General features: G+C 43.7%; 1 protein-coding gene across 1 annotated transcript in view; it reads right to left on the bottom strand.

The window, feature by feature from the left end:
• Window positions 1–25,645, bottom strand: part of SV2C (synaptic vesicle glycoprotein 2C) — a 221,156-nt gene that overhangs the window by 85,836 nt on the left and 109,675 nt on the right. The window contains exon 4 of the mRNA XM_070796864.1: window positions 16,936–17,087. Coding sequence (XP_070652965.1) covers window positions 16,936–17,087 — 152 coding nt within the window. The remainder of the gene's footprint in view (window positions 1–16,935; window positions 17,088–25,645) is intronic.

Raw genomic sequence — 25,645 nt, 5'->3', positions numbered from 1 at the left:
TCGAGTGGCACGGGGAGAACTCTGGGCGGCCGAACTGCCTTTTCCTACTAGGAGGGGGTTCCTCAGCCTGGCATACACAGGGATGGGAGTAGGAAGGGCAGGAATCAATGGGGTTCCTGTTTTCCGCCAATTTATACAAATGTTGGTTCTAGAAATTTCCCTGCTCTCCTGGCTAGGCCATTTGGAAGATCCATCCTGGAAGGAGGAGGAGGAAGGGAACTGCCCCTGAGTTGAAGTCTTTAACGGAAAGCTGGACATGAGCCAGAGTGGGTTCTTGAGTGTCAAGAACTTGACATACGCAACTTCTTGAGTGTCAGCCCAGGAGAATTGGAACCCACACAGTGAAGCCACGGAGTGTGGAGGCACGCTGTGTGGTTCCGGATTCCTGCTCCTCCGGTTTACTAGCTGAGTGACCCTGGGGAAATACTTAACTTCTCCGGGTCTCTGTTTCTCATCTGTAAAATGTACATAATGATAGTGCCTCTTCATGGGATAGTTATTAAAAAATCAAGGATTAATATATTACTAAATATATTTAAATATTTATTCAAATACTTAAAATATTTTATATATAACCATATATGGGCTTCCCTGGTGGCTCAGAGGTTAAAGCATCTGCATGCAATGTGGGAGACCTGGGTTCAATCTCTGGGTCAGGAAGATCCCCTGGAGAAGGAAATGGCACCCCACTCCAGTATTCTTGCCTGGAGAATCTCATGGACAGAGGAGCCTGGTGGGCTACAGTCCATGGGGTCGTAAAGAGTCAGACATGACTGAGCGACTTCACTTTCATGTATATTATATATACATATTTATATTACATATATTACTAAAACTAGTAATACCTGTTAGTGAAGAGACCAACACGACGTCTTTCCAGGAGGTGAGTGGTGGGTTTTCCCTCACACCCACCTCTCAAGTTCCTCCTATTCTCTCCCCTGGCAAGGTGACCTCAGCCTCAAACATGAAACCACAGAAGTCTGGAGAGCAAGCTGTCAGTTTTCTTTCCTTAACAATCTGGATTTTTCCATCCTCCCCACTCTGCCAAGTCCTGAGTGCAGCACAAAATGATCCTTCTCAGCATGACAGTTAACTCTTATTCCTGGAGCCACTCCCCTGTGAGGCTCCTCTGCTGTGAACCACAGACTCCCAGGCCACTGCATACCCCCTTCTGCTTGGTGTTTCTTCCATCAGGGGTCTCGGTGCTCATCAAATCATTACCATGTGGACAGGCTTTTCTTTGAGAGACACTCAAGAGGATGGCATTTGGCTGGAACTGATTCTCAGTAGGGGGACAGTCTCCCTGCCTTCGTCTTCTTCTTGTTCAATCACTCAGTCATGTCCAAGTCTTTGTGAGTGACTCTATGGACTGCAGCACGCCAGGCTTCCCTGTCCTTCACTATCTTCCAGAGTTTGCTCAAATTCATGTCCTTTGGATTGATGATGCCATCCAATCATCTCATCCTCTGTTCTCCTCCTGCCTTCAATCTTTCCCAGCATCAGGATCTTTTCCAATGAGTCAGTTCTTCGCATCAGGTGGCCAAAGTATTGGAGCTTCAGCATCAGTCATTCCAATGAATATTCAGGGTTGATGTTCCTTAGGACTGACTGGTTCGATCTCCTTGCGGTCCAAGGGGCTCTCAAGAGTCTTCCAGCACCACAGTTTGAAAACATCAATTGTGTGGTGCTCAGCCTTCTTTATGGTCGAACTCTCACATCAGTTCTGGGAAAACCATAGCTTTGACTATACGGACTACCTGCCTACACATTGTCTAATGAATGGCTAATACTTCAATAAACACAACAGTCTGGATCCCTCAAGCAGCCTGCAAAGGCTACTGAAGACGCTTTAGAATTGGAATGTGAGTTATGGGCCAAAAGGAAAAAAAAGGAGAGACAGTAAGGGAGAGAGGAAAATGCCAACAACCTAGAAGCTTGAGAATCACTTTCAGTTACAATAATGAAGCAGAAGCTTAGCAACGGCAAAACCTGGGGCAGCCAGTTGGCTACTTGCAATTCTGGAGTTCTGAGTAACAGCTCCTGCTGAGGTCTGAGCTGGCTGAAACATGATGCAACAAACCTCACTTCGAACCCCAACAGCCACAACTGTCATCAGGATGGAAATCCATTTCTAAAAATGCTGGGTCACAAAGGAAGAAAATAACCTCACAGCATAACTTTGTTTAATGAAACTCATGAGAACTGGGAGCAGCTGTCTTGGCTCAGACATGTGGAGGGGTGTAACATCACTGTTGAGGTCATTTATTCCATCACCCTGTGACTCAGTCAAAACACTTATTATGGGCTAAATTGGGCCAGGCACTGTGATTGGTACCATGGAGGCTATAAAGATGATGAAGTTTTTTTTATTAAAGTATAGTCGATTTATAATATCATCTTAGTTTCAGTTATAAAGCATAATGATTCAGTCTTTTTGCAGATTATTTTCCATTATAGGGTATTTAAAGATAATGGATATAATTCCCCATGCTATATAGTATATCCTTGTTGCTTATCTATTTTATATATAGTAGCTTGTATCTGTTAATCCCATATCCTTAATTTGTACACCTACAAGCCTCTCCCCTGTATTATTTTTTAACATTTGACAAGTGATATTACAGAGTATTTTTCTTTTCTATCCAACTGGTTTCACTAAGTATAATATTCTCTAGGTCTATTCACATTGCTGCAAATGGCAGTATTTCATCCTTTATAGGTGAGTAATATTTCATTGTGTGTGTGTATGTCCATGCACACACACACACACACACTCCACATCTTAAGCCAACTGTTGATGGACACTTAGGTTGCCTCCCTGTCTTGGCTATTGTCAATAGTGATGCTATGAACATTATTCATATTGATTCAGAGTAGTGTGTGCATGGGTGCTTGTGCTCAATCATGCCAACTCTTGGTGACCCCATGGACTGAAGCCTGCCAGGCTCCTCTGTCCACGAGATGGTCCAGGCAAGAATATTGGAGTGGGCTGCCATTTCCTCCTCCAGGGGATCTTCCAGACCCAGGGATCAAACTCTCGTCTCCTACATTGGCAAGTAGATTCTTTACCACTGAGCCACCTGGGACATTGTGTGTATGTAAAAGATGACTAAGTCTTGATCTCTGGCCTCAGAGTCCAGAAATTGCTTAGAATACTAAAGAAACATTTTTTTAATTGAAGGTATGAAAGAATTCTAAAAACTAGCCCCAGAAGAAGGCAGAGATGTATACCAGGAAGAAGAAGGGCATGGTGATCTTCTTTGTGAAAAGAAAACACTAAAACACTGCACCCAGTCAGTACATTGGTTTACTGTACATGGGTGAGTGGACCCAAGTTTGGTTCATTAACAACAAGATGAAAGTCTTCATAAACCACCAAAGATAATTCTCCTGTGTGATGATGATGACTGCCAATCAGGTACTCTGCATCCCACCCTTCCCTTAGGAGGTCCCTTCGGGACCTTCTTCCTTCTCACTAGACCATGCTAAGGCCCTGCATGTCTGGCATCACTAGCTCACTTCCAACCTCTAAGCAAAACTATGCCCTCACTCTCTGGTCACTGGGACTCCTCCAGGGACCCAATTCCACTCCCCTTGGCTTAATGGCACAGTTGCTCTGTGTACCTGATGAACAGGAGTCCCACCTGCCTTTCTCTTCATTACGAAAATCTTCTTCCCACACAGACTCCCAGAGATGTGTTGTCTTACCCGTGAGCACAAAGTAATTACCTGTCTTCTCCCTTCCAGGTCAGCTTAGCTCTTTGGCTTCAGTTCAGTTCAGTTGCTCAGTCTTGTCTGACTCTTTGCGACCCCATGAACTGCAGCATGCCAGGCTTCCTTGTCTATCACCAACTGCTGGACCTTGCTCAAACTCATGTCCATTGAGTCAGTGATCCATTCAACCATCTTATCCTCTGTCGTCCCTTTCTCCTCCTGCCTTCAATCTATCCCAGCATCAGGGTCTTTTCCAACGAGTCAGTTCTTCACATCAGGTGGCCAAAGTATTGGAGTTTCAGCTTCAGTCCTTCCAATGAATATTCAGGACTGATTTCCTTTAGGATTGACTGGTTTGATCTCCTTGCAGTCCAAGGGACTCTCAAGAGTCTTCTCCAACATCACAGTTCAAAAGCATCAATTCTTCAGCACTTAGCTTTTTTATGGTCCAACTCTCACATCCATACATGACTGCTGGAAAAACCATAGCTTTGACAAGACAGACCTTTAAACCAGGTGGTTCCTAGGCCAAATTCGGCACCTCGCTTACAAGTGCATGCTATTTGGTTCATATAGTGTTTTGAAAAATTTTTGAAAAAATTGGTTCATTATGATAGAACCACTTTGGAAAACACTTTGTTTCTCATCAAGTTACCCACACTTACCAAACAACCCAGGAATCCCTCTCCTAGGAATTTACCCAAGAGAGATGAAACTTCATTCACACAAAGATTTACACTCAAATGTTCACAGCAACATTATTCTTAATAGCCCAACTGTAAACAATCAAAAAAGTCCATCAATTGGTGATTGGATCAATAAACTATGGTCCATCCGTAATGGATGCTACTCAGCAACAGAAAAGAATGAAACCCCAAACACCCAACTAGTATGTGGAGGAATCTCAAGGACACTATGCTAAAGCAGAGTCCAGAGGTGAAAGTTTTATACTATATGATGTATTTCATTTACATAAAATTTTACAAAAGATGAAAAGCATATCTTTGCTTACCAGGTGCCAGGCATGATGGGAGGGACTGCAAAGGGGCATGAGGTAACTTTTTGGTGATAGAAGAGTGTTTTATCTTGATTGAGGTGGTAGTTAGAGCTGTATCCTTTTGCCAAATCTCATCACTTAAATCGATGTATTTTATTCTAGCTGTATTTGTTTTCCGTTGCTCTGTAACAAATTATTGCACTCTCAGGGGCTTTAAAATCACAAAAATTTATTATCTGAAGTTCTGGAGGTCAGAAGTCCAAATGGACCTCATTGCACTCAAAGTCCAAATGGACCTCACTGCACTAAAAGCAAGATGTCAGCAGGGCTGTATTCCTTATGGAGACTCCAGAGGAAAATATATTTCCTTACCTTTTCCACCTCTTGAGGCTGCTCATATTCCTTGGCTCAGGGTCCCCTTCCTCTATCCTTAAAGCCAACACCACTAAGCCAAGTCTTGCCCATACAACTGCTTACCTGGTTCTTCCCGCTCCGTTTTCTGCTTTTACGGACCTTCGTGATGAGATTGAGCCCACCGGTAATCTCTCCACTTTTAGGTCAGCTGATTAGCAAACTTAATTGCATTTAACCTTAATTCCCCTTTATCCTGTAACCTCACATACTCACAGGTTCTGAGGGTTAGGGTGTGGATGTCTTTGCAGACCATCATTCTGCTGACCACATGGCATATTATATCTCTATAAGGATACAGTTAAAAATTGGTAGACTGAAAGTTGGAGAGACTTCATATAAATATCCAGAATACTGCCTTCTCTTGGTAAATCAGATCTGGCCACACCAGGCTTCAATAGTTGTGTGGCTAAATCTGCTGCAGCTGAGTAGCTGCCAACAGTCATATCTGACCCTGTGCGACCCCATAGACGGCAGCCCACCAGGCTCCCCTGTCCCTGGGATTCTCCAGGCAAGAACACTGGAGTGGGTTGCCATTTCCTTCTCCAATGTATGAAAGTGAAAAGTGAAAGTGAAGTCGCTCAGTTGTGTCCGACTCTTAGCGACTCCTTGGCTGCAGCCTACCAGGCTCCTCCATCCATGGGATTTTCCAGGCAAGAGTACTGGAGTGGGTTGCCATTGCCTTCTCCAGAGAGGACACAGACACTGTCAAAATTTGTTTCAGTACTATTTCTTGCCAGCTTCACCTATTTACATCACCTGCTTGGTCACTAAGATATTTACACTGGCCATCTCAGTCTTAAACTGTTAAGTCAAATGAAACCAAGACTCTCTGACTCTTCACATGTCCCCTTCCCTTTTCGCTCCACTCTCTCTCACCCTCCACTTGATCTGTCAGGCTGACGTGTTCTCTCCATCCAACTTGTAACACCGTCTCTATGTTGAAAAACACAGTGGAGTTCAACCTGGCTCCAGCAAGGCCGAATTCCCAAATCCATCACAGCATTTGAGAGAGGGGTTCTGTGAACTCACACACTAAACAGCGAAGATGAAAATTAAAGCTTGGATTCAGGATTCATCACTGTTACTCAAGAAGAGATGTTTCCCTACACCTCCACTTCAGCCTAGAAGCATCTCTAGCTTCCAGCTTGGGGCCAGGCACAGGGTAGATACACAATACATGTACGCTACCCCCAAAGTTCAGTGTAATATCTCATAGAGCAACTTAAATAAAGGCTAAATCTCAGTTTAGGGGCGATGGAGGAAAAGTACTGAGATCCATTTCTTTGTGGGATAACTTAAACTTGAAATCAGAAAAATTACATTGCTCCCATGATTCTCAACTGATTTCCTAACCCTTGCCAATCATCTCTTCAAGATATGCTTTGAATCATTGAGAAGATGGGACAAGGGAATATGCCAATGGCTGAAACAGCAAATCTCTTCTACTACTATTGGATTAAGCAAGTAACAAGAGTGCTTTCTAGTTAGGATGCTCATTTGATCAAGATCTACAGTAACCATCCCACTCTGCTCCAGCCCACAGCATTTTCTCTCACCATATCTTGCCCCCTTTAATTTTGCCAGATTTAGAGTCTGACCACCGCCATGTCCCCACTACACAGTTCTCAGGCTCACTGTTTTCCAGCCTCTTTGCAAGAGTCCTCCCAAAGCCTCAGGGCTGCTTTCTGTCCTGTATACTCCAGAGTGTGAGGAGGAGCACAGCAGATGAGCAGATGAGCTCACTGGGGAGTGAGCGTAAGAATGAGGAATACGTGGGCAATGCAATTCAACCTGTCCCCAAGGGGAAGCATACACCAACAGTAAATAAAATACTGTGTGAGTGTGCTCAGTCGTGTCCGACTCTTGGCAATCCCATGGACTGCAGCCCACCAGGCTCCTCTATCCGTGCAATTTTTTTTCAGGCAAGAATACTGGAATAGGTTGCTATTTCCTACTCCAGGGGATCACCCAAGCCAGGAACCAAAGCCGCGTCTCTGGTGTCTCCTGCATTGGCAGGTGGGTTCTTTACCACTGTGCCACCTGGGAAGCCCATATGAAAAATCAGGCACTTCCTAAAGAAGAAACACCTATTAAACTTGAGAAGACTCCATTAAGAATTACTAAGATACCCCCATCATGGCTTCCACCTCAAATCCTGTCCTATTGAATAATCTATTCTAACGAGCTCTCCTAGGCATTGATTGTGTATCTTCAGGAATTACATAGCTATGCTCAGTGTTCAGTCGTGCTGAATGGTCACACAGGCTAGGAGGCCACACCTGGGTCTTTAACTGGGCTTGCCTTGGGACCCTCCAAAAGCAACTCAGAGAAAATCTAAGCTCAGTTTTGACAGAAAGACAACTGCACAAAATATAAACATTCAATCAACCCATAAGAGAACAGAAACTTCCAGGTCATTCAGCATCAATGCCTCTGCTGGTAAGTTACATAAAAGCTGAAGTTTGACTTACTCCTTACAAATGAAAGAATATTATACTTGTAGAAAATAGATGGGCAGCTCTATGGCCTTTGGCCTTAACAATCTGGGCAAGCGAATGGAGTATTCCTCTGGGGACCCCGATATGCATATAGCAGAAAAATGAAGTCCAGATTGTATAGCTTGTATCTTGAGATATCAGGGAAGCCTTCTCTACCTTCCCCATGAAACTATAAATTTCTCTTGCCCTCTAAGCAAGTTTATTGACAGAAATCTGGGGAATAATTATTGCTCAAACAAGGAACATTTTAGAAGATGACAATTTTTATATCCCCCCAGGTGACAGTTCATTTAAAGGCACAGCAGTTGGTTTCCAAGACTTGGTAATGGTGCTAATTGTAAGGCTTGGATAACAGACCTAATTAGGTTAATGACAAACTCAGCCCAGCAGGGGTATTTTCAGGACTGTGCTTTTCAAACACACACACACACACACACACATTTTGTCTAGTTCATAATATAGAGATGTGCAGAGAAATGAGGCAGGAAGTTCTTATAGAATCATAAGGCTATCATTTAGACTTTATTTATACTTCAGGGAGAAAACAGGGTAACTGTTTTCAGAGTTAGATTTTATAGTAGGCATCCAACAAGAAAAACAATGGAAAAAAGGAATAGTCTTCAAATGCGTTCAAAGCAGGGGTGATTTTGATGGCTGGAAGGCCCCTTTTTCGCTAAGATCACAAAGAGTGGTGCTGTGGACTGAACTGTACCTCCCCAAATTCAGAGCTACAACCCTAACTCCCAGTGTGACTACATCTGGATGGGATCTTTATGAAGTACTTAAGGTTAAGTGAGGCTGTAGAGTAGGGCCCTAGTTGGATGGAAGAAGGGGAAGACAGCGATCTCTCTCTCTCTTCCACATGAGGACACAGCAAGAAGACAGCCAGAAAGAGAACCCTCAGCCAGAAACTAAACTGACCGGCCACTTGGTCTTGGATTCCCCTACTTTCAGAACTGTGAGAAAATAGTTTTGGAGTGTAAGCCACCCAGTCAACGGTATTTTGTTATGGCGGCCCAAGCAGAGCAGTATATGCGGAGTATCCACGTTTGGAGCTAGAAGCTGGGCAGGGCTGAATTTTTCTCCATAAAAAAAGGAGAGTGGGGTGGGCAGCGCAGTTAGGTTCCCGGGGGAGGAGACAGAAGCCCGTGAAGCTGCTTGCTGTGTGGGAAGGGGGAGAGAGAAGACACAAGATAACCCTGGAAGGAAACACAAAAGTCAAATGAGGATTTATGAACTGGGATAAAAAGTGTGTGATGTAAAAGCCTCTTAAGACGGTTTCTTAGATATCTTCAGTAAGGCAATTTTTATAATAGAATTCTGGGTGTGGTCGGCTTTTCTTATGCAAATGATGGAGGCTGAGCACTTAGAGCTCGGCAAGAGCTGAGATACATCGCTCAGATACACGAGGTGAGGGGTGGCTGCCATATGGGTCATAAACACACACTGTAGGGACCACACAAATGCTTCCAAATTAGCCTCTGCGTTGCTCTTTGAGGACACATCTTAGTTTTGCCATGTCTGGAGAACATTTTGAAGAAATGAGAATCAGAAGGCTGGTTCTAATTCCCAATCTTCCATTTTCTGTGTCACTTTGGGAAATGACAAACTTTCTATACAGCAGGCTCTCCATTCCAAAAATGAGAATGACACTGCTGCTTTTGTTCCCAAGACTATTAGAATAAATAAGGTGGTAAATGTGGAAATGCCCTTCAATTAATTTTGTTTTCTACTTTTTATTTTGAATTCGAATCACAGAAAGTTGCATAGGTAGTCCAGAGAGATCCCAGCTACCCTTCTTCACTCAGTCTCTCTCAGTGCTCGGAAATGAAGATCTTAAACAGCTGTTGTACAACACCAAAAGCAGGAAACTCACAGTGGAATATGTGTATAGGTCTTTGTCATTTTATCACATGTGTGGATTTACATACCCACTTGCATTCAAGACATTAATCCATCAATACAAAGATCTCTGGAGGCTACTCCATTAACAGTCATACCCTCGTCCCTTCTCCGTCTCCCCTAGTCCCACCAACCAATCACTAAACTGTTCTCCATCTCTTTGTCATTTCCAGATGTTATATAAGGATATCTTTTGAGGTTTTTTCTTTTTTTTTTTCACTCACAAAATGCCCTTGAGGTCTCTCCTGGCTGTTGTATAAACTGTTCATTTACTTGTATTGCTGAGTAGAATTCTATAGTATTGCAGACATTTTGGTTGTTTCCAGTTTGGGGCTATTACAAACAAAACTGTCCTAAATAAGCATGCACAAGTGTTTGTGAGGACATATGTTTCCATTTCTCTGGGACAACGTTCAGGAGGACAACTGCCAGTTGTACGTTAGGTGTGTCTGGTTTTTTTTTAAGAAAACTCCAAATTACTTTACAGCGTGGGGCACTATTTTGTGCTCCCACCAGCAACAGATGAGACATGCGATTTCTCTGCATATTCACTAGCATTTGGTATTGCCATTCATTTCTTAAACTAATTTTTATACTCTAAAATGTACTTGTTATTCCATTTCAAGGCAAACTCTAATATCAATAGCTCTTGCAGGATAAACCTCTATCTATAGTAAATATACCAACTTTTCTGTCTTTATTTATTGTAGATATAGGTGCTATGATCCCTACTGGAGACCAACTTCTCCAGGATCTGTGGAAGACATTCTGCTAGTCAGGCTGGGGTTCATATCCCAGCTTTGGGGAGAAACCCAGGGGTCTAGTCAACTGTGATCTGAGGATGGGGGAAGTCTGGCCCACTGAAATGCTACCAAGGGCTCACCTGTCTGAAGCTTGCTACAGCCTTGTACCTACATTTTCTGAAACCGGCATATAAGGGTCACTCTAGCCCTAACTGTTGTTTCTGTAGTCGCTATGTCATGTCCAACTCTGTGATTCCATGGACTATAGTGTGCCAGCCTCCTCTGTCCATGGAATTTTCCAGGCAAGAATACTGGAGTGGGTTGCCATTTCTTTCTCCAGGGGATCTTCCCTACCCAAGGATCGAACCCGAGTCTCCTGCATTGGTAGGCGGGTTCTTTACCACTGAGCCACCAGGGAAGCCCAGCCCTAACTGCACCCACCTTCATATGGGCTCAGATTCTCCTTCTGACACACGTCAGTCTGTGCTAAGCACCTTATCTGAGTGAGGGCCTGGGACACCTTGTCTATGACACACGTTGGTAGCTATGACTTTCTAACCACAGGTGGTACCCCTAAGGATTGCATCTTGCAAAGAAAACAACTCTTTTTAATATTCCCGTTCCTTCTTCCTCCGTTAGCTCAACCGCCCTCAGCCCCATTTACGGAAAGAAAGCTACACTTAACAAACACTTATGTCAGGCACTGTGCTAAGTAACCACTTTTTGAAAACCGTCCTCTAGTACAGGAACCCTATAAGGGCATTTTGCCCATTTTATAGATGAGGCCACTGAGAGTCAGAGAGCCTAAGTAACTGTCCTAAAGGTGACAGAGCTGGAAGAGTGGCAGAGATGGCTTGGAACCAGGGCCTGTCTTATGTCAGCCCATGCTGCCTGCCTGCATCCAGAGTACAGGATACCTTGCTACTGAGACAGAGCTTGGTTCTGGGGATGTCCATGTAATGCACAGGTCAGCTAGTGATGCATGTCAGCAGGTAAGGGCCATGGGCTCTTGTGCCACGTACCTGGGGGGTGGCACCACGCCTTTAAAATGGATCTTTATATGGGATGTGCCCTTTGGTTTGTTTTCTCCAACAAACACGTGGATGGAAAATTCTGATTCACAGGGCTGAGGGCTACCAAGATTGTATGGTATTGTTTATTCCTTGATTCCCTCTCATTATCTTTACATTTTTTCTCATTTTTTCTCCTCTCTGCTTCCTCTGATCTCACTCTCTAGCTAAGGTTTACACATTTTGGCTCATTTTCCCTCTTTCCTGTAACTCTGAGCTCACACTGGGCTGTGCTGACAAAGTCCAGGTTTCCCATACAGGATATGAACCTGATAGCAATAACAGCTACCATTTTCGAACACTAGTTATGAACTAGCTATTCTAGCATGATCATTTCACTGACTCCCCAAATGCTGACTTAGGAAATGGGACTGGGGGGACTGAAAAGCTTGACAAAGCTCACACACCCAGAAGCAGCGGGGCTAAGACTCAAAAATCAGCTTTCACTGTTGTCTCTTGCTGTTGGTTGCAGTGCCTTCCTTCTTGTGCACAAAATGAACATGGCCTTCCTTGTTTCCTTCATCAGCCAGACAGCTATTGGACTATCCCCTCCTACCTTCATCCCAGTTTCACCATTCGGGAGAAGAAATGCATTAGCTTCACGCTTCTTGTAACTAAAGGAAGTAGAAGACATCTTGATAATTCAGACAACCTCAGGACTATCTGTGTTTTTAAGCCCAGACACCCAGACACCCTTATAGCTGGAAGGGGAGAGATGTATGGGGTTTGGGCTTTGTGGGCATCCCCAGCTTGGTCCCTGAGGTCTGCAGCAAAGGGTTGGCATCGGAGGCGGTAGAGATGCTCCAGTGCTGAGCACAGCCTGGGTGCGTACGCTTTAAGAGCTGAGGCATTTCATGCTGAACCGATAGCCTTCTCACTTAGCTAACTGAATCCCTTGCTGTGCACTGTCACGCATCTGGGCAGGGGACAGCACCTCATCTGACATGCACGCGAATTTCAAAGAAAATGACGACAGAGAGTTTAATGGAGCAGAAAGCACAGCAACCCTGCAAAGACTCCAAAGCCCGGGACGCAATGAAAGCTCTCAGCCAAGGAGGCAAAAGACCCAGGATTCAGTTCCCTGTCCCATTTTCTCCTTAAGGCATCGGGGCTTGCATTCAATGCTGATGTGTCCTAATTCAGAGGGGGTGTGGGGGAGGGGAGAAAGACTGCATGACAGCCTTTGCATCTTTGCCATCTGCTCTCACACTGTGCTTGTTCTTTTGTGAATCAGAAGCCAGTATCCACTGTGGGTCAGAAGTCAGAGGTTTGAAAAGGGGTGTGGGTCAAGAGGAACCATACTTTTTAACCCCTGCTCTCAGCTGCTGTGGGCACCTGAGCTTTGAGGCCAGGGCGTTTCCTTCTGGGCAGGGTCTTCTCCCCACTCCCTAGCTTTATGCGAACTGCTCTTTGCCACAGGTTGAAAAAGTCCCGAAGCTCCTGGCTGGAAGGAGCTGGTCCCAGGGAGATGGTGGCAGGAAAGCTGCCTGGAGCAGTGACATCCTGTACTCTGCCTCCTAACACCTCCTCAGAACCTTCAGGTGCTGGCGACCATCTGTCTCCGGGGAACACACAGCACATCGTCATCTGATGCTGGTACTGAAACTCAGCCTCGGCTGCAGGCCAGGTGGATCCGAGGTCTGTGAGCAACTCCTGGCACAGCCTATATCTCAACTTGCCCACCCTGGTAGCCGTCCAAACATCCCTTCTGGAGGTTGTGTCTAACTTCCTAAGAGTCCTTCCAAGTTTCAACATCCTGAGTGACCAGCTCAAGGTTGACTTTGCATCAGAAGCTTGTCAGGAGTCAGAATTCAGGTCTCATGGCATCGGGCTCAGGTCTTGTGCGTGGACTGCTCTGCCACAAATGCAGAAAGGTGACATCCAGAAATACAAGCCTGACTGCATTCCCCGTGACTATGTATATCCTTTATCCCTTGATAATCTTGCCATGTGGATGCCAATTACTAATTTCTTTCCTTCAGAGCAAATCTTATTACTAGCGTGGGAAGGGCCAGTATCTGGTTCTGGGTCGCTTTATTCTGCCCTGACTGCCTTCCCTGCCAGGGGAAAATTCAATCCACTGTACAGGTGGCAGTGGTCAGAGGTCCCCCAAATGAAAGAGGATGCAGGGGCAAGGACCCCTATACCCCTGTTATTTCTGTGGGCCATGGCACCATTTATACCCTGCAGAATTTCAGAGGGAAAACAGAAAGCTTCTTATTTTCTCAGAGGCTGTAGGGAAAGTGGATGGACTACTTTTAACCTTTAGCCATTTTTAAGTAAAAAGATGTGTCATCGCAAAGACACATGTTAAAGTTACCTTTAAAGTGTGATTCTGAACCGGATGTATGAAAAGGTCCTTTAGCCTGGATGAAACCAACAATATTAAAACTCTAACACCAACTGAGTAAGTCAAGCACACAGGTCAGGCTCACTCTTTGTTCCAATTCACAGCTGCCCTGTATACACATGAGGCAGTCCCGGGGGGTTTTGGCATCACCCACCAAGAGAGGTACAGGGCTGACAAGTCTCAAAACTGACTGCATGTGAGAACCACCTGGGCGTGTTAAAAAAGATATATGCTGAGTCCCCGTCCCAGAGAATCTGACTCAGTTGATTTGGGGTAGGATCCAAGCATGGGTATTTTCAGTGCGTGGGGGAAGTGGTAAACTTCCATTAAAAAGTGCTTATGAAGAAGTATAACCACCATATAATGACATGCACAAATCTAGAGCACCCAGCTTAATGGATTTTTATGAATAAATCCTGAAACCTGGGCTTCCCAGATGGTTCATATGATAAAGAATCCGCCTGCCAATGCGGAACATGTGGGTTCGATCCCTGGATCAGGAAGATGCCCTGGAGGAGGAAATGGCAACTCTCTCCAGTATTGTTGCCTGGACAATCCCATGGACAGAGGAGCCTGGAGGGCTGTAGTCCATGGGGTTGCAAAGAGTAGGACATGACTGAGTGAGCACACACGTGCTCTTAAAACCCATCCCCATCAAGATACAGAAAATCACCCCCAGAAGCTTCAGCATGGGACTTCTAAAATTTAACTCTTTTATTTCGAAAAAAAAAAATTAAAACTCTTCAAGCTGCAAGAGTATAAAATGAACTCAGCAAGGGTATTTTAAAAACTCTCCCCTGTTGATTCTAACACAGAGACAGGATTAACAACAGTAATTGGCTGGGTTTTTCTTTTCCTCTTTTTTGGCCACACCTCTGGCCATGGAAAACCTTCAGTAAAACATGGGCATAAGGTTTTAATTTTTTGTTACTAATTTCTTAACCAGGTCATTATTGGTTCCTCCAATACAGAAATTAATGTTGGCCTCAGATCCATTTGATTCTGCTGTAATGTGATTATCTTTGTAACTTTTCAAGCATTGTTTATGGTTTACAACCTCCCTCTTTCTAGCTACATATGATCTTGGGGGACTTTTTGCTCTAAATAAGAATATTTTATGTGTGCTTGTGGAAGAAAAAGGTGGGGATCACGCTCATTTTTCGTAGCTCAGCCACGGACAGTTGGCAAGGCCAGAGGCAAAACCTGGAGTCCTCCAAGGGCTATACAAGGTCAAGGGCAGGAATGTGTGAAAGGCAGGAATCTGGAGCGAGTGAGGAAGTGAGGAAACAAAATCAAAACCAAAAGCAGTCATGTCCAGGCCCAGTAAATACACATAGACGACAGAGGCCAGCCAGAGCTATGAGCTGAGGGAGGCCAGCAGGAGGCATTCTGAGGTTGAGGCGTGGTGGGAAGGGAGGACTGGAAGCAGGAGGCAGTGAAGCCGGCAGTTAAGGGGCTGTGCCGCCACCAGAGGCTGAGATGCAGAGCACGCTGGCCTCAGGAGGGGCCCAGGTGCCAGGCTGCACCCTGCACGAGTCCCTGGCAGACACTGCCAGTGAGGCTGCAGCTGGGACCACCCAGACCCACCAGCTTATTTCAATTTGCTCAAAGGCTGAATTGACTTAACAGTGGCTCTGGGGGCAGTGCTGGGTACAGCTGGACTCTGCCCAGGTCCTTCATCTCCTTTTTGTCTCCTGATACGTTTCCTAAGAAACAATTCCTTACGTGGTAGCTAAGTGACTTTTCCATTTGGAATAGCGGTCTGAGTGGAGTGGGGGTTAGAGGCTGCCATACAGGGGAAGTTCTGAGCATGGCTGAGGTCCTTAGGACCCAGATGAAGGAGGAGAATCTCCTTAATCCCTCAGATGGTGGCAGAAGGCAAGCCTCGTGATAGATATGAGCAGACAAGCCTCATAGTGGATATGGGTAATGGCCTGAATGAGGGCATCACTGGCCCAAAAAGTGACCGAAGAGTCTAAAAATGAGAACCTATCACACTAAAATGTTTGACAAAGAAAAGTTCTCTTCGGGACCAGTAACCAATTTCTTAAGTCTTGTGGGTGTTCTTTTTTTTTTTTTTTTGGTACTTGTGTTGTTAAATAAAGGTTTGGTTTGCATATAACTTTCCAGGTTTATTACAAGGATGAGTGTGACAACATGAATTTTAAAACTCAGTATGGAAAACAAATCACAATGCCTCTGAACCTTGAAGTCCATGTTGTCTTTGATTTTAGCAATGAGTTAAATTCACTTAAATTTGTTTCCTAACAGAACCACGCTTTATAATGAAAAGTTGTTCTGTTCTTTTTTTTTTTTTTTTTTAAAAAAAAAAGGCAGAAAAATAGAAAATGAGCAAATAGTAAATTTTTGAAATCTAATTTTTTTAGATTTCAGATAGAACAAAGAGTGAGTTTTTGAAGCCATGGTGGTTTAAATATATCCAGTGTTCATGCTTTGTCAGCTTCATCCTGTTCTCACACACACACATGCACACACACTCATACACACATAAATATGGCCGGAACAGCTACCTTTCCCTCTCCTTCTATATCGAATTCAATTCCTAGATTCTGTTAACCTCTCCTGGCATTTCACGGTTTATGGGTGAGGCACCTGGGAGCTGTGGCTTCTGACAGCGTGAACACTGCTCAGAAACACGAAACCTTCAGGTGCCTGAGGTGGCAGAACAGTGAGTGCTCAGGGGAGACTGAGGAGGGGAGCGTGGAGGGGTGTAGAGTCACTTCTGAAGCTCTGCAAACTGATGGTCCTTAAGAAGACGGGGCTCTCCCTGCTCCCATCCCATTTCTGAGCTTCTGGAAGAGATGAGGCTGCCATGGGCTGAGCCATGGACTAAGCCGAGAGGAGATGAGTCAAGGTACTCGCAGTGTCTCACATGCTTGAGGAGCCCAAGAACCACTGTAAGTCAAGCTGCCTTATAGGCTACGATCTGTGCATCCTTTCACCTCCACTTACACGGGAGCCCATGTTGACAGCACAATGGGAACACAGGAAAGTGGAGACATTGAAAACAGCAAAATGAAAAGTCTTCCCAAAGGATCGCTGGCACAGTCCTACCTCATACAGATCTCGTAAGGGGTTGGGAATGCGAATCCTAGACATTACAAAAGGGAGAGACATGATGATGGCACTGTTCTCCAATCAGCATTAACAAGAGAGGAAACGGGTGGAAATGGAAGCTGAAACGAAACAAGGGGACTGCCCGGCTGGGGCAAGGCGGGCCTCTTACCGTAGTGCGGGATGATGGCCCAGGCCATGGCTGAGGCGTAGATGCCGCCGATCATCCAGAACATGCAGAGCCAGCTCAGATGCTCGCCCCGCTTCTCTCGGGCCAGCACTTCCGCAAAGTAGGAGAACACGGTGGGGATGGCTCCTCCAATCCTGCCAAGAGGTAGGGACGGTATGTGATATCAGAGCTCATACAGCCAATGTGAAACACGAAGGGCAGAGCTAACGCAAGCTATATCAACACATGTTCTCTTTCTTTTCCAGCATATCAAGGAAGGTACATTTTCTACAACTTAGTAACTTTAATAGTGGCTCAGATGGTAAAGAATCTGCCTGCAATGCAGGAGACTGGGGTTCAATTCCCGCGTTGGGAAGATCTCCTGGAGTGGGGCATGGCAACCCACTACAGTATTCTTGCCTAGAGAATCCCCATGGACAGAGGAGCTTGGCGGGCTACAGTCCGTGGGGTCGCAAAGAGTCGGACCCGACTGAGCAAATAAGCACACAGCATGTTCAAAATAGGTTTATTATCCTCCCCAAACTTGAACCTGCAATTAAACCATGTTACCAAAAGGTGGGAGTGGTACCCTACTCATGTGCTTTATATAGAGCCCTTAGCTTAAGATCTCCATGGACTTTCTGTTTCTTGTTGATGTTCTACATGGTGTTTATCAAAAAGCACAATATTTGGTATGATCTAGGAAATACTTTAACACATTCAGTTCAGTTCAGTTCAGTCGCTCAGTTGTGTCCGACTCTTTGCAACCCCATGAATCGCAGCATGCCAGGCCTCCCTGTCCATCACCAACTCCATATATATATATATATATATATATATATATATATGATGATTATGTCTTGTCCATGACATGGGGACTTTGGAAAGAGATTCAAACACCTCTAGAGGGCTGACTGCAACTGATCCTACTCCGCAGCATTGGTCCTACAGCCCTGTCTGAGGGATATGTTAACACAGGACCCACAGGGCTGCTTCCTAGACTGGCTCTGGTCCCAGTCCAGCAGATACTGCTGAATGAGTACATGTGAAAGGGGCACTGGGACAATCACATAAAGAGCTGCTGGTTTAGATTACCAACAGCGCAATGCTTCCTTCCAGTCAAGGTGATTTTAAGAGACACTGACTGATCTCTGGATAGAAGGTATGAACAGTGACCTCTTCTCAGGTTAAGGTTCTCAAATGAGGGTCTATGGAATCAAAATTTTGTTCATTCTAGGGAGATGGGCCATAGAACTCATCAGAAGGTCAACTTGGCCTTGACCCCACAAATTTTAAGACACTGTCTAAGAAAGTAAGGTAGTATGGGAAATAATTACTATCATTCTAAACAATATGTGAATTCTTAACATAATTATTTTTTTAAGCGTGCTACAATATAGTGAAAGTGAAAGTCGCTCAGTCATGTCCGACTCTTTGCAACCCCATGGGCTATACAGTCCATGGAATTCTCCAGGCCAGAATACTGGAGTGGATAGCCTTGCCCTTCTCCAGGGGATCTTCCCAACCCAGGGATCGAACCCAGGTCTCCCACATTGCAGGCAGATTCTGTACCAGCTGAGCTACAAGGGAAGCCCAAGAATACTGGAGTGGGTAGCCTATCCCTTCTCCAGGGATCTTCCTGACCCAGGAATTGAACTGGGGTCTCCTGCATTGCAGGCGGATTCTTCACCAACTGAGTTATCAGGGAAGCCCTCAACATATAAGCAAGTTGTAAAGACAACATCTAGTGATACAGTTTTTCAAACATGTACTGATTCCTTTATGTTCATGTTTCTGTAAGGAAAATTGCGATTGACATTTCAAGTAAATTTGATGTCAAGGAATGACACTTGTATTTATCCATTTAGCAATAACTGATTTCCTGAGTGCCTTTAATATGATAAAGAGTGACAGCGATCTTAGCAAATGCAATGAAGAGAAAGGCCACATCTGCAGCAGATGTACCTAATGAACCACGGAGCTGATAGTGTCACTCTGCACCAACTGGTAGGCATGGCACCGTTTCATGAGTCTGCCCCTGTTTATGGGGTAGTCATCTGTGGCTGGATATGTGCAGACCACCTAGAATAGTGCTTTTCAATCTACAGGCTACAAAATTAATTTAGCAAATGTCAATAGCATTTTAAAAATTGAAATATACATGAAATATTTGAGTGACATTCAAGTAATAAGTATCATTTCATACATTTCATTCACAATAAACATTTATAGTGTGTAATATATATTCATATGTGTATATATGTGAGTATAAATATACATAAATATATAACTATATATATGCATGTGTGCTAAGTTGCTTCAGTCATGTCCAATTCTTTGCGACCCTAAGGACTACAGCTCACTAGGCTCCTAGAATCCATGGGATTCTCCAGGCAAGAATAATGGAGTGGACTGCCTTGCTCTCTTTCAGGGGATTTTCCCAATCCAGGGACTGAACCTATGTCTCCTGCGGCTCCTGCATTGCAGGCAGATTCTTTACTGCTGAGCCCTGGGGAAGCCCATAATTATATATATACTTATATATATATGCTCTTAGTAAGACCTACTGTTCAAAGAGTTTGAAAATCACTAACTTAGAGCATCTATATCTGTTCCTCTGGGGTATGAATGTGATGGTTCTACCTAAAATCTCCATGGGATTTCAGACGTAGCACATGGCAACTCAGCACCATCACATCAAGGGTAGCCAGCCAGGTCCAAGTCCATCAACCAGACCCCCAAACAAGAAACAGATGTATATGATGACCAGTCAGAGCTGGCTATAAACCACACCACAGAAACACACGGTTCTCTGCCTGGCTTCCTGAGGACCTCACACCATGCGTGGACAGCTAGCTGAATTTAAAAATTCAACAATGCTTCAAACAGGTTTGAAATGGTTCCGTTACAACACACAATTTTAATGGGAAATAAAACATCTGTGTCATAAATCATTTAATGCTGTTCCTTTTGTCATTTGATGTGAGGAATCTGTTTCTCTGGACTATAAAGTCCCAGGTCCCTAATCCGTGTCTTCACTTTTCGATGCAAAGGAAGAGCCTCAGTTTTTACTGATTTTTAACATCCTAATTAATGTTTCATTGGTTTTCTGGACACTCTGTATGTATGAGTGGTAACTCACACTTCAGGAAGGCACAGTTGTGTGTCAGGGGATGCCAGGTTGCTCTGAACCAAGATGAATGTATTCCAGGTGGCTACCAATGCAGTTGCATAAAAGAACACCAACTTTAGGGGCTTTTAAACAATCCTTCTGGTTTTAATTCAAAGTCTCTTTTTCAAGTTTTTTTTTTGTTTGTTTTGATTTTTGCTTTTTGAATTTCTTTTTGCATGGATGTCTCTCAATGTTTGTAAAGCAGACCACAAGGAATTCTAACATCAAGGGCTAAGTGAGTCTGAAGAAGGAGGGAAGGAATCTATTTAAATCCCTCGCAAAGTCCTTCAGACTCAGAGACCTAAAAAACAATCCAAGCATTCACATTTCTTATTGTGAGCTGATCATCTATTTGGGGGAAAACATTAACTCCTCATCATACGGTGATATCCTTCAAGCAGAGAAAAAACATTATAGTACATTGTAGTGTGCCGTAATATTAACTGTTCCTGGAGTTTCATAGCCGATCAGAGTGGTTACATGTTGTTTACACTAGACCAGAGGCTCTTGGAAGGTGACGACTATAACATATCCATCTTTGAATCCCCCTTACTTGGCCTACTGGGCTTGCACTGTTTACTCGTAAGAAACGAATTGCCCCGAGACTCTCTGATGATGGAGGGAGGACTAAGCTGCTGTGACGACCTAACCTCTCCAGTGAGTGGAAACATACACCTTATGTCCTGGGCCAACATGACCGGAGAAGCTGGGGGTGCCGGCATGGCAGTTCTGACAGCAGCAGAGCCCCAAAAGGGTTCGTGAACTACTCTATGTCTTACTGGTCACCCTCCACCACCAAATCTTATTTTAAAAGCTCCCTATTACTATTCTACCTCACTATTTTGTATGAGGGGCTAATATATCTCCTTATTTGTTTTATTGTACTAAGATACAATTTCTGAGAACACTTGAAGGGAGAAACATATCTGAATGGAGTTTCTCAAATTCTCTATGGTTATTAAATAGGGTTGATTTTGTGCCCCTCTCCCAGCAGACATTTGACAATGTCTGGAGATATTTTTAGTTATCACAGCTCAGGGGTTGCCCCTGGCACATTGTGGGCAGAGTCCAGGCACACTGCTAAAAATCCTATCATATTCACAGCAGCCCCTCACAACAAAGACTTATCCAGCTGCCAATATCAATAGTGCTGAGGTTGAGAAACTCTTGCCATGGGGATGTAATAGAGGAAATATGATACTTTAAACAGCCAGGATATAAGGCATACCATGGTTATCTTTTACACAGCAGATAGGCAGTAAATGTCTAAATACAGTTAACAGGGAGACCTCTTTATTGTTCATTATCTACTGATTAATTAGCTACTGTTGAAATGTGCTCACGATTTCATTTTTGACAGAATATTTACACAAACGAAACAATGAGATCAGGGTGGTTTATAAAGAATTTTTCTCACCATAGGATATTAAGTCTATTTTATTAGCTCCCATCAAGGATCATATCTTCATTGTCCATGGTAGTTGGAGGCACAAAGGGAATAATAATTGAAATGCACACTCTATTATGGGTGGAAGATTAGCCAGATTCAAAATAATTGAATTGACACTGATGAAACAGAATGTTGACATGTGGAATTTCAGAGTTGGAGCTATTTTCCCTAAGTACTGTTAATGTTAGGTGTTTACAACTTTAATTACAGAAATATAAAGAAAGTAAAAAAGAATCTGTATTAAAACACATCACTAGAATAAGCTGGCACCCCTCCAGTACCTCGTTGCATGTGTGTGTCCACTCAAGTGTGGGAACACACATAACATGCCCCTCAAAAGCTCTGCAATACTTCTCGCAATACTCAGTATTAGGCATCAAGTAAATGTCATAAAACATATTTTCCTCAGTAAACTAAGACAAATTCACAAATGAGATATAGTATAAGGCGAAGACTTATATCAGCTTTACAGACAAAATTTCTGTGTTGGAAACACGAGACATGTAAATTGAATGAGATTAGCAAAGTGGGAAGAAGGAGAAGGCCAAACATTCCTGTCTCCACAAACCTCCTTGAAAAACCGGGAAGCCTGACTGATTTAAGTCTGCACATTTCACAGGCACAGCTCGCATCACTCCAGCCTCGATGACACCTTCGTGGTGGATTACGTCTGTCTCCATACCTTGTCACTCGGATGTATGCTGGCTACTGAGAAGATGAGGAGGAGGTTTCTATGGTGAAAGAAGGAGGTTGTACACAAAAAGGCCAGTTATACTTAAAATGGCTCGAAGTATGATGTTCAGGGGAGAAATTATAGAATGATGACTTCCTGTCCTGAAAAGAATTGAATAATTCTGTTGTGCTTTAATGCTTCAGTGAGCATGTATTGATAATAATGAGTAATTTTATTCTTACTTACTTCACCACGTGATTGCCAGCCAGTGCCGTTCCTCAAACTTCCCTTTCCATTGGGAAATGAGGTATTACATGAGAATGTAATTAAGCAGGGAGTTGAATAAGCATTGTAAAGTCATGTGTTCCTTACAGATAGTAAGCAGGTGGCAAAATCCACCAAGAGCTGACGCTGGTGGCTTTATTACAAGTATTATGGGTTTATAAAAATGACTAATGAATGCTGTAGTCTATGCCAGGAATCACAATCACAAATAATTTTCGTGAAAAATATCCTTTTAATCCTTGCTCAGAATCAGCAACCAAAAAAAGAAAGAAGACACTGAACTGCCAGGCAAGTTGGACAGCAATTCGGAACCAGTTCACTGTGTTTTCAACTGGACTCAGAAGTAGACAACTAAAGCTGCTGCTGCTGCTGCTTCTAAGTCGCTTCAGTCGTGTCCGAGTCTGTGCAACCCCATAGACGGCAGCCCACCAGGCTCCCCCGTCCCTGGGACTCTCCAGGCAAGAACACTGGAGTCGGTTGCCATTTCCTTCTCCAGTGCACGGAAGTGAAAAGTCAAAGTGAAGTCGCTCAGTCGTGTCCGACTCTCAGCGACCCCATGGACTGCAGCCTACCAGCTAAAGCAGCAACTCCAAAGATGGACTTCCTTTTCATGATAGTAACAGAGTATCACAGAGGAGGCTGCTCAGAGGCTTAGATGAAAGAACACAGATCTAACATCTCTGAACAGGCTAGGCTGGCACAGAAAATGAGATTGCTGTATTGATTAGAAGGCATATGTCTACTGTAAGTAATCAAGATAGAGACAGGAAAAGAATGTTTCCTGGCAACAAAACCAATCATCAAATTAGGAATAGGGATCCCTCATGCCCAGCTTTGATGCTAAAGCGTGGGGGGTTAGGGTAGCTTTAGTCTTCCCATCTGCAAAGCCGCAGCTTAAACCTGACTATTTTGAGAATATGGAGATGCACACATACAATCTGAGTAAAAGTTGTGTTTCTAAGAAAACATAATTTCAATTCCCCTAGCCCTTGTTTGCAACCATATTGGTGCCCTAAGCCCGTCAAACCTAAACAACTGCAGGCAGCAGCTAGTGGTAAAGAATTTGCCTGCAAATTCAGGAGATGCTGGTTCAATGCCTGGGTCGGGAAAATCCCCTGGAGAAGGGCACGGCAACCCATTCCAGTGTTCTTGCCTGGAGAATCCCATGGACGGAGGAGCCTGGCGGTTCCTACAGTCCATAAGGTCACAAAGAGTCGGACACGACTGAAGCAACTTAGCAACGCAGCATGCATGCAAAGCCCCTCAAACCTAAACAGATCTGCATATCCACAGCAGCAGACAGGCTGCCATGGAGGGAGAAGATGTATTCAGAGATCAGAATCCTCATGCTGTCTTGGAAAAGAATCATCTCACTATTGAGACAGCTGGAATCATGCACTCCCACAGCACCTAAATGATGTTGTGAATAAAGATGGTGATGACCGTTAGGATGATCTGTAAGAAGTGATGAAAAAAGACATGCAGACTTTTCCAGTCACTTGCTGTATATATCTAATCACCCTTTTCTCCTCAGTCTCCCACTCAGCTGCCATTTACCAATCCATCCATCATCCCCCCTTCCCCCGCACCATCCAGCCCCTCACCCAGCCAAGATCTGGGCCAAGGACCTGGTACTGGAGGGACAGGCACGAAGAATACATATCCCTACCCTCACGGAGCTCACAGAGTCAGTTCTTAAAAGTGCATGTGGCTAATTTTTCATAATTATACATTATGACTTTGGGAGAACTTTTCCTCTGTTACTTCTTTCTCCCTTGGAATCTATAGTTCTTTTGCCAAAAGGTATACAGGGAAATAAACTGTGTCTGAATGGCCCACTGTTGTTGGAAATTCTCATAAAAGGCATTGTTTAAGGCAGTGCTTTCCAACAGAAATACCATGTGAAGTATGTATAAAATTTTGAATTTTCTAGAAAAGATATTAAAACAAGGCTGCAGTTAACTTTTAATAAATATTCATTTAACCCAATGTATCCAAATACTATCATTTTAACATGTAATCAATCTAAAAATTATTAATGAGATATTTTATTCTCTTTTGCATGTATTAAGGCTTTGGAATCCAGTGCTATGTACTTTATACTTTACAGCACATCTAAATTTGGCCACATTTCATATACTTCGAGGCTACATATGGCCTGCGGGACTGCACAGGCCCAGGAAAACACTGACTCACTGTTTATAACTTGGGTTTGCAATTACTTTTGGATTAAAGGTAATTTAGTCTGTTGCCTCATCTTCCATATTGGAAACAGTCTTTCCATTCCAATTCTTTGGGTCAGAAATCTTGAACGGATCTGTTCAAAATGTTTATTTGGTGTCTGTCATGGATCAGACATCGTGTGGTATGAAATCACAGACATTTCTCAATGAATCTGAGATAACACAGGCCTGGTGGTTATAAGCATGAAGCCAGACTGCCTGGGTATGATTTTACCATTAGCCTCTCTGTGCCTCATCGTTTTCATCTATAAAATGGGTAGCATAAATATTATCTTCCTCATAGGGTCACCATGAGGCTTTAATGAATCAATATTTATAAAGTACTTAACACAGCATCTCTCAATAGGGCAACTACTACATAGATGTTTGATAAAACATGTTTAAAAGTTGAAAAATTTTAAACAGTTCTGCATTTTTCCAATGCAGGAGGTATAACCTTACAGTTTGGAATTAGACTAAAACTCAGAAGAGCTGGGAGTCTACTGAACACATGGAAGTCAATCTATCCGTGCCCCAATGTTCGAATTTCAAAAAGGCAGGGTATTTTTGCATACTCAATTATTTTAGAAATGTTCCGGACATAAATGAGGTTCTACATAGTTTGAAGAATTTCAGTTAGTGGTGATCATTTCTATCAAGTCAAGGTATTCCGGTTATTGTACCCTGACAACAATGGATTGATATCAGTGAATGGATAGATATTGTTTAGCTATGAAGGATGCATTTATGAGGCTCCATTTGCAGAGGGAGAAATGGCCAGTCATTCTCCTACCATACACAGACACTGAAATTTCATTTTAATTTCTGTTGCTGGTGTAGTTTTCTCCTGACCTTTACGCTTAGCAGTGCCAGGCCTTCAGCAAGACGCTCCCAAGTTTGACATTGCCCGG

The sequence above is a fragment of the Bos indicus genome, chromosome 10, assembly GCF_029378745.1.
Source record: "Bos indicus isolate NIAB-ARS_2022 breed Sahiwal x Tharparkar chromosome 10, NIAB-ARS_B.indTharparkar_mat_pri_1.0, whole genome shotgun sequence".
Classification (NCBI taxonomy): domain Eukaryota; kingdom Metazoa; phylum Chordata; class Mammalia; order Artiodactyla; family Bovidae; genus Bos; species Bos indicus.
This window is presented reverse-complemented; position numbering and strand designations above follow the sequence as displayed.